Here is a 13,804-nt window from a genome sequence, read left to right on the forward strand (position 1 = left end):
GAGGATGTTAGGATGAAGTCAGAGACTTCAGTGAAGTTTTCCTGGTGGAGCAGTTGGATGCTGAGGCTCCTCTGCCTCTGTGCTGAGGCTGTTGCTGCTAAGCCAATCTAACACCATTAGCCAGAAATCATGGATTGGAAAGGTCACAAAGCACAAGAAGATCTTTGAAAGAACATCAGAGGTTCAGGTTTCCTATGAAAGGCCAAGTTAGAGAATGGCTGCAATAAACCTGGGATAAATAACTGGGAATTTAAATACATTAAGCAAGGGAAGAATACTTCCTCTCCTCCTTCAGTTGTGGTTGCAGTGTTGGTGTTGCTGGCTTGATAAAATATAAAGGAATATAAAATACTCTTTCTGTGCTACACCTGCACTGGGGAAAGTAATTTGAAATAGAAAATAATGCAGATTCTTCTAAAGCTGTGCATTATAAGCTTCTGCAAGGGAAGGAGCTGTGGACAGCATTCCTAATCTTCCACAGTGCCACACTCACAGGTTACTCCATCTTCACACTGACAGAACCAGAATTAAAGAATGATTAAATATTTCACCAGTCAGCTTTTAAGGTCTGCTTCCAGGGAGAGCAGGAGCTGACAGCAGGCACTGCACCTACTGTAGCATCTTGCAGTGCTATAAACAGTGCAGTGCCCAGCAGGAAATCCTGGTTTCACCTGCCAAACACTGTGGAGGTGCCAAGAGAGGGATGAGGAGTTAAACTGAGAACAATTACATAAACCAAGCTGACACTAATGCAGTCCACTACTGCTACAGTCTCCTCTGCCTGACAAAAGTACAACTCTTAAATAGTTTATTGTGATAGTAGAATAGTTCTTGCTTAAAATTGCTGTGTGGGAAGTGATACAGGAATACTGGATTTAATTGTACTGTACATACAATATTTAAAGGTTGCCATTAGGGGACTCTGAGGGACCTGACAACACACAGAGGATTTTTTTCATGCACTGAAAAAAGAGAAATGGGGAAAAAAGCCCACGATATCTGAAGGAGCTTCTTTTACAGATTAAACAAACCAGCCAGCTGTTACAACATAAGATACCTCACTGCAAAAATACAGATCCAAAAACCACACCAAAATCTCTCTACAAAACCAGAAACACAAAACCCTGACCTATCCAAACCTCTTCAGGGAGTTGCTGTAAGTCTGGCTAAGTTGAAGAATTTAAGGGACAATATTTATCAGCTAAGTTGATGAAATTCAGCAAGTCTTCACCAAATTTGCCTTTATTTCCCTCAAGGAAGATGGTGTAGCTTTACTGAGTTTTGAGAGGAGACATCTGTTCACCAGTGCTGAGATAAAGTCCTTGCCAAGACATGCCAGTACCTGAGAGCCAGAAGTGAGACCTGCTGGGTTTGACTAGAACATTCAGCACACTCCTCACTGTAGGTAACAGCATGGAGGAAGTCACCAAGTTTAAAGTACTTTCTCCTGAAACAAAGTCAAGTTACTTAAAAATGACATTGTTACATTTTACAGAGTTAATTAAGAAAAACTTAAAACTTTTAAAACCATTGATGCTGTGACAGTGCAAACAGCATACAATTTATTGCTCAACTTCTGCATGGGTACATACATTAAGTACTTAAAAACCATTTTATACAGATTTTTTTTTGTTGTTGTTAAAGCTCATGTAACAGCTGGGTGAAAATACAATGATACCAATGCTAAAACACTCTGTAATAAATACAATGGAAATGATAAACTAAGAACTGTCAGTTTGTGGAAGAGTAATTACACTTGTATAAACTAATTACAACTACAGACAAAGCTCTGAGGATGTGTAGAGCCAGGAACCTACTACATAGTGTAAAGTACAACAAATGGCACCTGTTAACTGTGTGGTGCTGTTTAAAAAGATGCTACATCGAGCTGGAGGATGGTGCTGGGACAGGAGCAAAGCTTGAACTTCCATCAATGCAGCCTTTTAAACACACCTGGAGTTCAGTACAGATGTAGTGTTGTTGAACAGGAATTTCAAAACAGCTTGTGTGCTCTGGACTTTAGTACAACACAAAAATTTGGTACAAATAAATCAGTTTAGGGAAACTGAACCTATGTGCAAAAAAAAAAAAAATTAGAATACATACTGTACAAAGCACCATTACAAAACTCTTTACACCGAGAAATTAAATCCTCTGAAACTCAACTGTGAACTGTATATTTGAAATCTACAAAAGTCACTGTTCATAATTAAACATTCATAATGAAAAGCAACAGCATAAAACCATGATATGACATCTCTCTAAAACAACTAAAGACTGGATAAAGTAAAACCCAGTAAGAGGGACACATTGAAATAAATATTCACATTAATCATGGGGTGAAAGTCCAAGGTTAAAATGCAATATTAGGCTTAGCACCTTTTTGAGGGGAAAGTAGCTGACATGTTCTTGAAACAAAATTTTGGAAAGGAATCAACCCTTTACCACATTCAGATAAACATCTGACTGGGTGATGAGGTGCTTCAGTTAAAGCTCTCGGTCTTTATGAAGGTAGAAAGGCACTCAAAATACTTGGTAGATTCATCCTCATCTGCCAGCTATGGAAAGTTCAATGCAGATTTTAGTTTTGCCTATTACATGTTAAATTTACAATATCTGTGGCAGTTAAAAAAATTTCTCAATGCCATACCAAAATGTTTAGTAGAAAAACAGATGTACTGCTAAGGCTGCTGTGAAAATAAATGTAATTATCAGCTGATCTTGGGTCTCTGTTCTGCAGAGCTCATCTCCTCCCTCCCCAAAGATGCTTTTATGACAGCAAGGTGACCATAACTATGCACTCAATAAATCCACCAGCCAGATTTTATGTTTGCCATGTTCCATGACCAGGGAGGCTGTGGCCACAGCCTGGGCAAACACAAAAAAAATTTTGAAAATCACCTCTATCAGTTCTATGACACTGGGGTCTCTCCTGTGAACAGTCACAAGAACCTGTCTGTAAAACCCCTGCAGCAGTCACTCACACAGACCTGGCAGGGGCTGAGCAGGGCATTTGGGCAGGGCTGGAGCCAGGGGCAGCTTCCCTGGTAACAGGCACCTGAAAGCCCTGAACTGGGGAGCCCAGCACGGATGCAAAAGCACCAGCCCTTCAACAGGAGTGCAGGAGTCCACTGAAATGGAAAGAAAAGGCTCTGATGTGTTTCAAACCTGGCTGTCACAGCAAGTCTCTTGGCTTTCTGTTTGCATCCTTAAGTAGCCTCATCCAGCAGCCAGCCCAGAAAGGGAAGCAAGTCCCTTGGAAGAAACCTGCCAGCAACAGCTGTACAAAAAAAATAATCAAACAACGTGGATTTGGCTCACCAGATTCCCACCACAATTCTATAAAAGTAGTCCCTTGCCCACTATTCTAACACACAACATCCAGTAGTAGTTTACTCACTGTGGCAGTCAGACTTGGCAGAGCAAAATTTAGTTCAGGCTCCACAGAACAGACAGAGAATGAGCTGCTTCCCTGTGACTTACACTGCAAACATGGAACAGCTGCTTACATCCCATCCTTTTAGCATTTTCAATACCTTTGACTTTCTTCTCATTGGCAGCAAAAAAATAGTGCAGATTTGATGATTAATTGTAACCTAAGTTACAAAAACACAACACTGATTGGAAAAAAACCTGCTACTTATTCCAAATATTTTCATGGCTGAGAGGAGAATGGCACCATTTCTGAAGCAGCCTGATTTACCCACACACCACAAGCAGATCAGACAGATCTCAACTGAGAATTCCCAAACTAACATCAAAGTTCAGTTCCCTCTACTGGTAGTGCATTTTATTCCCCTTTGAAGAGATCAACCCATGCTATAAATCATATATATACTTACTTCCATCCCTACAATCAATAAATTATGTGCTCTTACAACCTCATTTCCAAAGCACATTACACATATTTCAGTCAATACACCATTTTTCCCTAGCTGTAACTTAAACCCACGTGTCATGAGCAGCTGGACAAAGATTACAACGTGTTTTACCTGATAAATCTTTAGGATCAACAAATACAGAATATGATTTGGCTGCATTCAAACAAACTTTGGTTGACTGGACAGGATGGATTCTGGAACAAACTGCTGACAGGCTTCTGCTGGCAAAGCCCATCAGTGCTTCAACAGCTGCAAAATGCAGTGTTTCAATTTAAGGTCAAAAGCAACAAAAAATACTCTTGACAGACTTGTTAGAAAAATGCTGTTTAAAAAAAAAAAAAATCAAAACATCTACTGTTCATTAAGAAAAGGTTATTCCACGTGTAAACACAAGGACTGTACCAAATAGTCTGTGTCACTCACTAGAAATTCTGCTGGAGGAATCTGACAAGTGATATAAATAGGACCCCAAAACATCATATTCGGAATTCCTGCTTGAAAAATATAAAAAAAAAGCCCCTGTGGCAACATTTACCTGGAATTTACATTGCAGAATATAATGGTTTGCTATAAGAAAATGCAGTTAACATGTAAGTGGCTTTCATTAAAAAGATTAATGATTCTTTCAGCCAATTTTATGCAAAGTTAGAATAATCCAAAATATTTTTTTCCAAAAATAGCAGGTATAAATGCTGTTCAGTATCATACATTTAAAACAGGCTGAAACGTGACTTGTACCGACTGCTGAAGTTGTGTCTTGGTATCTGAGAATAGAAATCAGGTAGGCAAATATAATAGATTACCTCTTACAAAAATAGTAGTAGTCTTTAAGTATAGAATACTGCTTAACTGTTGAAATGTAGGAAAAGTCAGCATTCTGTATGTTCAAGATATTAGTTTTTAATAGCAGCTGAATGATCCTATGGCAGGAACCACAGAACCTATTTTCTTGAAATAAAAAATTAAAAAACTTTAAAAAAAAAAATCCAAAAGTTGTCCTTTCCCTCCCAGTGTCCTAGTGTAGAAAAGGGAAAGTTTCCTGTATTTCAAGCATTTCTTGAGTCTTGGCTGAGGGAAGGAAGGGCTTTCTGGCTGACAGGAGTATAAATAGAGTCTGGGAGAGGCTGGGAGGGTCATTCCACAGCAAAGCCACAGGTCTCCTCGATGGCCGTGAGCAGCTTCTCGTAGAGCTTCTCGTAGCTCTCGTACGCGGGAATGTCGATCCTGTTGAAGCTGGGGGGGAAGCACAGAGGTTTCAGCTCTCCAACCATCACTGCCAGGTCTGTCACACCTCACTGAGCTGCACTGCTGCCAGCACGGCTTAAGGAGATCACAAAACTTATTCAACAAAAGCCATCTCCAGTTTTCACACCTCTGCTGCTCCCCAAGGGACAGCTCTGATTATGTCATAAAAGACAAAAGAAGCAAGGCTGCTCCAAATACTCTGACAGCAGATTGGTCTTTAAGCTACAGATCACAACAGAGAACTGAAGAAGTCTTACCAGGTATGAGCCTTCGGCAAATTATTAGTGCTGGCATCAATCTGGTGTATTGTGAAGAGTCGTGGGCCTGCAGCACCTGAAAATCCAGAGGAGATCTCTACTACTGTGTGGAATAACATGAAATGTCTTTGTTGCACTGCAACAACCAGAGAGCAACTAAAATACAGAGAGAAGCTCTGCACCAAGAAAGAAGAAATCATAAACAGACAGGAAAAAAACTGCCAAGTCCCCATGGCTGTGGGACAGACTCCTTGCCCACTCAGACAGCCCTGCAGTTACTTAAACCATGGAAAGGTAAGGAAAAAAGCACTGACAAGGAAGAATAAATCACCTTTTTCACACAGTGTACTACATAATTCTAGCAGTTTTTAATTTATCTTCTCTCACTCCTCCTGTACAACAGAATTTACACAGTTTTACCTGTCCCTGTTTTGAAATGTCTTGAACAGTGGCCAATTCCACTGAAATCCCAGAGAGTCACAATGTCAACTCCTTATAATTTTATTAAATTAATCCGACTACTAGAAATCCCCTCAATGTCTCTGCTAAAGAAAAAAGACTGCAGCACAGCCATCATTTAGACTTGATGTGCACTGAAGATGCCACAAAGGACAGAAGAGGTTACAGATGTCCCAGTCTGAGCAAAACTGGAATCCTGGTCTGAACAGCCATTAAAATTACAATTCAGAGGGTCAGTGTTTCTCATGGGGACTCTGCTGTTAAATAAGAGTCTGAGCTTGAGCTGTGTTAGTGCATTTCAATCTAAAAGAGCCCCCAGAGCTGTGCCAATGAGGGCTTGTAAAAGCCAGGAATTAAAATCCTGCTTCTGGAACCCCTCTAACATCTGAGCTGATCACAGGCTCCTGCCATAGAAGGAAGAGAAACAAAAGAGCCAATTGCACCTGCATAAGAAAGTACCAGACAAACATACAAAAAAGAACTCCTGTGACTGCAATCAGACCATTAGATCGCTCTTCAGCAGTTACCTTGCAGTGCCTTGAAGCCCTGCAGAGGCACCCGGGAGGAGCCGGTCACGAACTGGAGCAGCCGCGCCCTCCTCTCCTCGTCGAAGAGCTCCACAGCTTTCCAGAACCATTTCACGATGTTGCTGTCCGGGGTACAGTGTTTTAACCTGGTATTTGCCTTCCAGTCGTTAACATCAATTTTTCCCAGTCCACAAATGATGAGCTGTAATTTTAAAATAGATTTATAATATGATTTCATCATTGATCACTATAAAAATGGGTTTGGAGCCAGACAAATTATGAAGAAATGATTGTGAAAAATGCACAGATTTTATACCAAAGGTAAATCATAACTTCTCCCTCAAGCAATGCAGAAATGGATCTTTCTTGTTTTTTTAATTTTACCTCTCTACACAAACCATTTTTCAAATGGTCTCAATTCAAATTAAAAAGAACCCAAACAAGCATTTCAAGCTTAGACAAAAGTCAGTGTTTAACTGACTTGACCTGTCAGCACAGATCTACCCCTGTATGACAGTGCAGGAATAATTCACATTTGACCTCAGTATTTCTTTCAGGAGCATGGCCCAGGGTGCAGTCTGGCTGGTCCAGCTCTGGACCCCCAAAAGGAACTGGGGTTGTTCCTGTGATACCACACAAAAGACAGAGCAGCCTTTCCTGACACTGAGCTTTCAGTGCCCCTGAAGGGAGATCCACAACGGATCGTGTTAAGCTCAGCAGGGATGTGATCATAATTCTGAAGACATTTTCATCACTAAGAACATCAGGCCTTCCCCTTTCTTATTCTAGAGCTGCAGAATAGTTCTGGGTTAGCAGCATGGCTGGATCACTGCTGGGAGTGAGAATATTCAGGATAGAGGAGGAACAATCACTGATGTTCCAGCCCAAGGATCACAAGCACATGTGAATTATTAACCTGTGGCTATTTTACATGGCAAACCCCTCAGCTCCACAGACTGCAATTTCATTTCAGTTTAAAGCAAGCTTGGGATCTACAGATTTGCCTTCAGAGGATACTGTTTGGATGCTGATCCTGACATTCTGTAGCACACTTGTTTGTGACAGGACCTTTCCTTCTGCTGGATTTAAGGGGCCAATGGAGTCTGGCAAAACTGAGCTCTGCCAAACCCCAGGTGCCTGACACCAGTCAGGGCAGTGCACAAGGGCTGGGAGGGAGTGCTGGGAGTGCCAGACTGTTTTCCTGGCAGCATTGAATTTCACAGGAGGAAACTGCCCCGTGGGAACTCTGCACCAGGACTCTGCTGCAGCTCTGACACAGCCCGAGGTCGCTGCAGGTCCTCAGAAGGCTCAAAGGGGTTTGAACTTCACGGGAGGGGCTGCAGCCACTTGTGCAGTTGCTGTGAGCTGTCACCTCCAGGAACACTCCCAGATCTCTTGGGAGGCTCGCACAGCCTCGGTGCTCCCTGAGCTCAGCCCCTGCCCTGCCCCTAGCCCAGGTCAGAGCACACCAGGACTGCCGGGACACAGCCCCGCCTTCCTGCGCCTCCCAGAGCCTCGGAACACTTGACGACACAACACAACACTGGTGCACTGACCTCTAACTCCTTCTCATCAAATGTTTTCAGCAGATGTTGTGGGATTACTTCATTAAATCCCTTTTGGAGCGCCAGGAACTGAGCTTCAATTCCTCGTAAAAACCGCCAGTTCACATAAAGTCTGCGAGCAAGTGCAAATTGGGTTTGTGGAGGATGTACTCAAATACAAGAAACCTGCAATTTATCCAGCCCCAAAACACGGACCCACTGACAGGATTACACCAGAGCAGCGCACAACCCCACAGCAAAACCCAACAGCACGACACTGACAATTACTTCAACAAGTAACAGTTCCTCCCCACCTGAGGAAACAGAAAAAGAACCCTGGAAAAAGCCACTGATGTACCTGACATATTCCTTTTTGTTCTCCTCTGTCACAGGGATGCTTTTGCCATTGGGTTTCAGCTCATGCTGAATGATCTCCCCGTAGGCATTGTGCTCCACACAGAACGTGTGGTCCAGGACCCCGGTGATGTCGTTCTCACTGGTGCAAAGAAAGCAGCAAATGACTGAGGGAAAATATATTCTGCAAATACATTACAGCCATGTTCTATCTGACAGAAGCACAATTTCCTTTTTCAATGGCATTTCAAAGTCCTGCCTGGAAGCAGAAGGTGAACATTTTTACAGTACAGTTTTACTATGTTACATTTTAAAACCTTTATCAAAGTTTCAGTGTTATGTTTTAATAATTTGTTACTGTTAATAATAGGTTAAATTAATATAAACTCTGCCCTCCCCCACCAAAACTTGAGCAGCTTGAGTATTTTTAGCCTTTAAGAAGCTGAACTGGGCAAGAAAGGTATTTCTTAAATCTGCCTGAGCAGGAGATCAAAATACACCTTATTTCCAGGATTTAGGACCATTATCACATAACAGAGACAGCATTCCAACATCCTGAGGCACCCTACAGAGTACATACAGTATCCAGACTAAGCTGTTATGGAGATCAGGGTCAACCAATTCCATGTCATCCAAAGTAATTGGCTTCCCAAGCAACTGCTTGTAGAAAGGCAACGTGAAGCCGCCGTCGATGTAGTGCCCGTGGAACACAGCCATGCCCATGATCCGGCCCACAAAGTGGAAATAGGACAAGTGCTCCTGCAACAGACACAGACAAAACCATTCAGCTAAGTAAGCTGAGCAGGAGACAACATTTCAACACCCACAAAAGAAGAAAACCTCAAAGAACATATTTGAGATGGTTCTTTGATCAAAGAACAAAAAAGAAGCTATCATATAATTGTACAAATTCAGCAGTACCAATTGTAAGAATTTGGCTCCCAAGTGTTGAACCCTCTGCAGGTGAGGGTTTGATTTGTGGTCACAAAACACTGATTTACAGCACGAGGCTCCAGCCCTACCGGGTTGACGGCGGAGTCGGGGTTGATCTGCAGGGTGTAGATGTCATCCCGGGAGTACTGGAAGAGCCCATAGTATGGATTCAACATTTCATGGGACAGCAGGTACAGCCACTCCCTAGAAAATAAAATAATTTATTGGAACTCTAGAGACAAATGAATTCCTACACTGAGATTCTTTTCAAAATTGTCAGGTTTTTAAATCTTATTATTAAATATAAATGTGAAGGAAGTTATCTCTGCACATGCTGAGATATGGCTGAAATCAGAATTATTTTTACTGGCTCAGTAACCACACAACTTGACAGCTGATGGATTTCCAGCTTTCCAGGATTTTTTCTTCAGGTTACTTATTTCCAAGAGAGTTTCTGAGTGTGATTCTCCTACATCCATTACACACTAAGACAAGACATTATGTATTCACTGGAATACAAAGTTGTTGGAAACAAAGCTTTTGATATAAACCATATTTAAGGTAATGGATGTATTTAGTTCAAGTTTTAATTATGTGTTCACAAATCAGTAAATAATGGTCTGAGAACTGGGCATGTCATTTTTTTATAAGGGAAAAATAACCTCAGCCTATTGACAGGCTGAAGCTGCCACCAGCTGCTGGGTTTTAACATTTTGCTTCCAACAGCAGTGACAGTTTGCAATAAAGCATATTTTTTGGTTAAAATTGTGCCATAAAACCAAGTATTTAGTGGTATATATTCTCAGATATCCAAACTTCACTAACCAAAGAAAAATATGTCATTTTCAATAGATACCAAAACCTCTCACATATGACAGATGTTTGACATGATGTATAACCTGTGTTTTATTTCCAATAAACGAGTGAATTTTGACGCAGTTTTTCTTTTAAAATACTACTTAAAGTCATATATTCTTCTGACATGTAGTCTGTTACAGAAAGAAACATAAATAAGAATAATGTGAAAGCAGCAGGGCTGACACTGGGCTGGTTCAGGATTCAGAGCACAGGGATGCTTGGCAGGGCTGGGTGCAGGAAGAGACAGAGGAGCCACTGTTTACCTGGCAACACCTCCATAATCAAGGCCTTCCTCCCCACGAAATTTTATCATTAATCGTTTCCACAAGTCTTTTGGCCTCATCTTCATGACTTGCCTGTAGGATTCCTGTAAACACACAACACTTCCTTTTATTAACTGCTGTGTACAGAGTAAAAGCTGCTGCTGTGTATTGAAGGGAGTCTCAGACTCCTGAGTCCAAAGGGAACATTATTTTTCCAGATCTTCATCAGTTTCTCAAACCAAAGATTGTTTATTCATTTTCTCCAAATGTGATAACACTTGTCAAATAAAATAATGAGAAGATGAAAAGAACCACCTCCCATTAAATTTCCAGGGTGAACAGTGATCAGAACATTCTCCCTCATTCTCACATAACTTTATTAAAATTTGTGTCAGTAAACTCCTTTTGTTTTCCATAAGGGCTCCTGGATTTTGCAGCCTGAAAAGCCAACAGTGGAACTTGTACTCTGGGTAAAACACATGAACCAGCATTCAAGGAGCACCTTAAGAATGGAATCAGCAATGCCATCCCAGCAAATCCACAGAATTATTGTTCTGTCAGTAAGAGCTCACCAAGGAAACACAGAAAGCAAACTGAAAGTCAGAACAAATGCTAAGGAATTAGAGAAAAGAGAAAAGTCTGGTTCTTATTTATGTCCAGCATCAGCCCCAAGCTCTGCCCCTACAGGACAGAGGAGGCAGGTGGGTGTGTGGGCACCCAACACACTGGACTGAACAAGAACACAGTAACCCTGCAGCCTTCCCTCCCCTCTTCTTTCAGTTGCTTACAAACTGATCTGATTCCCCAAAGGGAACACCAACACAAATCTTTCTTGGCTGGAAAAAAACTGTGACAACACAGTGGGGTGATCAAGTTAGTGGGTGGGGTAACAATGCAAGAGGGATGGGTGGGATGGGTGAAAGTCCTCAAGAAGACAAACTGTTCTCTAGAAAAGACCAATGAATTATAACTGTGTTTTAGTCAATTCAAGAGAATGATTCTGCTGAATCATTCATATCCCAAAACAGAATGCAGAGACCCCACTGTGGGCCTCTCCGGCCATTCAGAAGCCCAGTTAGTTTGTAAAACTGGCATTATTCTGGACAGAGAATTCAGATCGATGGTAAGAATCCCAAACTTTGAAGAGGGATCCTATTCAGTAGTAGTTTTACCCAAGTTACACTGTATCAAAGAGCATTCATAATAGTTTAGAGTTGCATTTGCAATATCCCCTCTCAAATACAAGGAAGAAGTGAGACAGGATCTTCAGATCCATCAAGTGCTCAGACTCCTTCCCCAGTCCCTGACACAGGCTGCACATCTCCAGCCACAGAGAAAGTTTTCCTTGATTTAATCTCTACAGGGTAAATGCATCAATTCAATTACATGACTGTCTTGGTATCCCCCTGGAATGTTTCCTCTTCACACGGTACAATCCCAGTTTTAACTGCAGCCTTCGAGGTTCCATCTAAGCAAAGAACTCCTTTACACACAGCTATGAACAACCTCCCCCCGGTTAAGCAATGGCTCCAAATCTCGAGTTACCTCAAAAATCTCCTCCCTGGAGACCTCGATGCGACAGTGGCCAGCCTGAGGCTGCTGCTGGGACAGCTCCTGCCGCAGGATCTTGAGCTTCTGCACCAGGTCCCGCTTGTAGCGCGGCACCGTCAGGCACTCGGCCTCGTCCGGGAGCTGGCACAGGGACACCACCTGCTGCTGCTGCTGCTGCTGCTGGTCCTTCAGCTGGTTCTGCCGGCTGCAAACACACACAGCTGCCTCAGGGACCCCAGCCATCCCTGCTCTCTCCTCCAACATTCAGCCTTTGTACCTAAACTGCTTTCAATTTTCTGTGATTATTACTGTGATTACACTGAAAACGTCTGGGGCCAGTAAAGAATAAATGCAGAGTGATTTTATCCTGACTAAAGACATATGGGTCTGTCTTTCTTGGCAACTTTCAGTTGTTTTTAGGGCTTGTTATTTCTATTAGTGCTACTCTACAAAGTATGCAAAAGGTTACAGCACATACAATAAGGTATTATCCATACAATTTTACTACTAAGCTGCTGACACTGAATTTCTCAGAGACCATTTCCATATTTCCTTTGCGTGTTTTCCCTTCCTCCATTTTAAAATTCAGGGATCTGCCAAACACTCTGCCTCTAATCTACAGTCAATACCATAGTCTGTTTTAAATGGCTTGTCTGGAAAAGAGTAAGCTTACAAAAAGATGTTTGTACTGGCAGCTTGGCAAGGACCTTGTCCCTTGTACCTGGCCTAGTCTGGACCACAGGAATGTGGGAGTTCACATGGAACTAATTGGCACAGATAAACAAGTATTTTTACTAGCAATTCTAAGAGATTTTGTAAATCTGACTTCTTACTAGGAAAAGTAAATGGATCATGTTGCAGAGATGTTCTCTCTGTGTCGTTTCTTGTACACAGTGAGTGGATATTTTTATAGCTTTTTAATATGGCATTCCCAAGCAACACAGGATAAAAACTGTATTTTTAAAGCCTGAGAATATCATCTCTCTGTGGAGTACATGAGAATACCCTACATTTACTGGATAAATAAGAAACATTACAATTCAGAATGTGTTTTTCAGTGGAATGCTAGTTTTTTTTTTTTTTTTAATAGTAAAGATCAAAAAATATTAGCTAGAACCAAGCACTATTTTATTGTATTTTATAATTTCAGCCTGTAGTCTGTTTTGAGACAAGGCCTAGTAGAAAACTCTCCTAACAACCAAAATTCACCTCCAGACCTTTCCACAGGGACACCCAGAAAAACACAAATCATTGTAATAATTTAGATACATACTGGCTATGGTTCCAGGCTCTTTGTCATTTGTGCCATGTGCATGGCAATTTTCACTTGTGATTAGTTTTAAATACGAATCTCATTTAAACTGTATTAACTTGATACATAAATTAAAGCAAAATCCTTATTCTATCTTCTGAACTTTCTAATTCCATAAGGAAGACAAAGTGAAAATATTCCTTGTATAACACTGCCAGAGAAGGCCATATTTATAAACTAAAGTGAGCACCCTCCATACCACCTTGAAGGGTAAAAAGTCACAGCTCACCCCAGCACAAAGCTAGAAAGAGTCATTCTTAAAGGAAATGTAATCTCTGAAATGAGCATGAATTTAGCATCAAATGAAACCATGACTTTTCTCTTCCCAGTGCTTCCCAAAATAAGGAAGTACTAGGAGGAGAAAAATAAAATGTCATCTTCCAGATTAGACTAAAAATAATCAGTGCAGTATTAGCAAAACAATCTGCAGTGCTTAAAGTCATTAAATCTCATTTCTCAGTTTGTTTTCACAGCTGAGTGACTATGCTTGATTCCATACAGTGCTTTAAGGATACAACTAAATACTTTACAGGTGCCATAACTCATCAAAATTATCACAAACTCTTGGTCAATGTCTTACAACAGAACTGGGTAACAAGTCTGATTATTTTCATAACTTA

At 41.3% G+C, this 13,804-nt stretch overlaps 1 protein-coding gene across 2 annotated transcripts in view; it reads right to left on the reverse strand.

Moving 5' to 3' along the window:
* Window positions 1–1,519: 1,519 nt before the first annotated feature.
* The window catches only part of SMURF2 (SMAD specific E3 ubiquitin protein ligase 2), a 58,715-nt gene continuing 46,430 nt past the window's right edge, over window positions 1,520–13,804 (reverse strand). For both annotated transcript variants that reach the window (XM_033076520.2, XM_033076519.2), the window contains 9 exons: window positions 11,867–12,077; window positions 10,322–10,425; window positions 9,290–9,404; window positions 8,848–9,026; window positions 8,272–8,409; window positions 7,926–8,046; window positions 6,370–6,571; window positions 5,384–5,459; window positions 1,520–5,114 (listed from right to left, as the gene is read on the reverse strand). In XM_033076520.2, the coding sequence (XP_032932411.1) occupies window positions 5,015–5,114; window positions 5,384–5,459; window positions 6,370–6,571; window positions 7,926–8,046; window positions 8,272–8,409; window positions 8,848–9,026; window positions 9,290–9,404; window positions 10,322–10,425; window positions 11,867–12,077 (1,246 nt within the window). In that variant the 3' untranslated portion in view covers window positions 1,520–5,014. The remainder of the gene's footprint in view (window positions 5,115–5,383; window positions 5,460–6,369; window positions 6,572–7,925; window positions 8,047–8,271; window positions 8,410–8,847; window positions 9,027–9,289; window positions 9,405–10,321; window positions 10,426–11,866; window positions 12,078–13,804) is intronic.

Source organism: Catharus ustulatus, chromosome 20 (genome assembly GCF_009819885.2).
Source record: "Catharus ustulatus isolate bCatUst1 chromosome 20, bCatUst1.pri.v2, whole genome shotgun sequence".
NCBI lineage: Eukaryota > Metazoa > Chordata > Aves > Passeriformes > Turdidae > Catharus > Catharus ustulatus.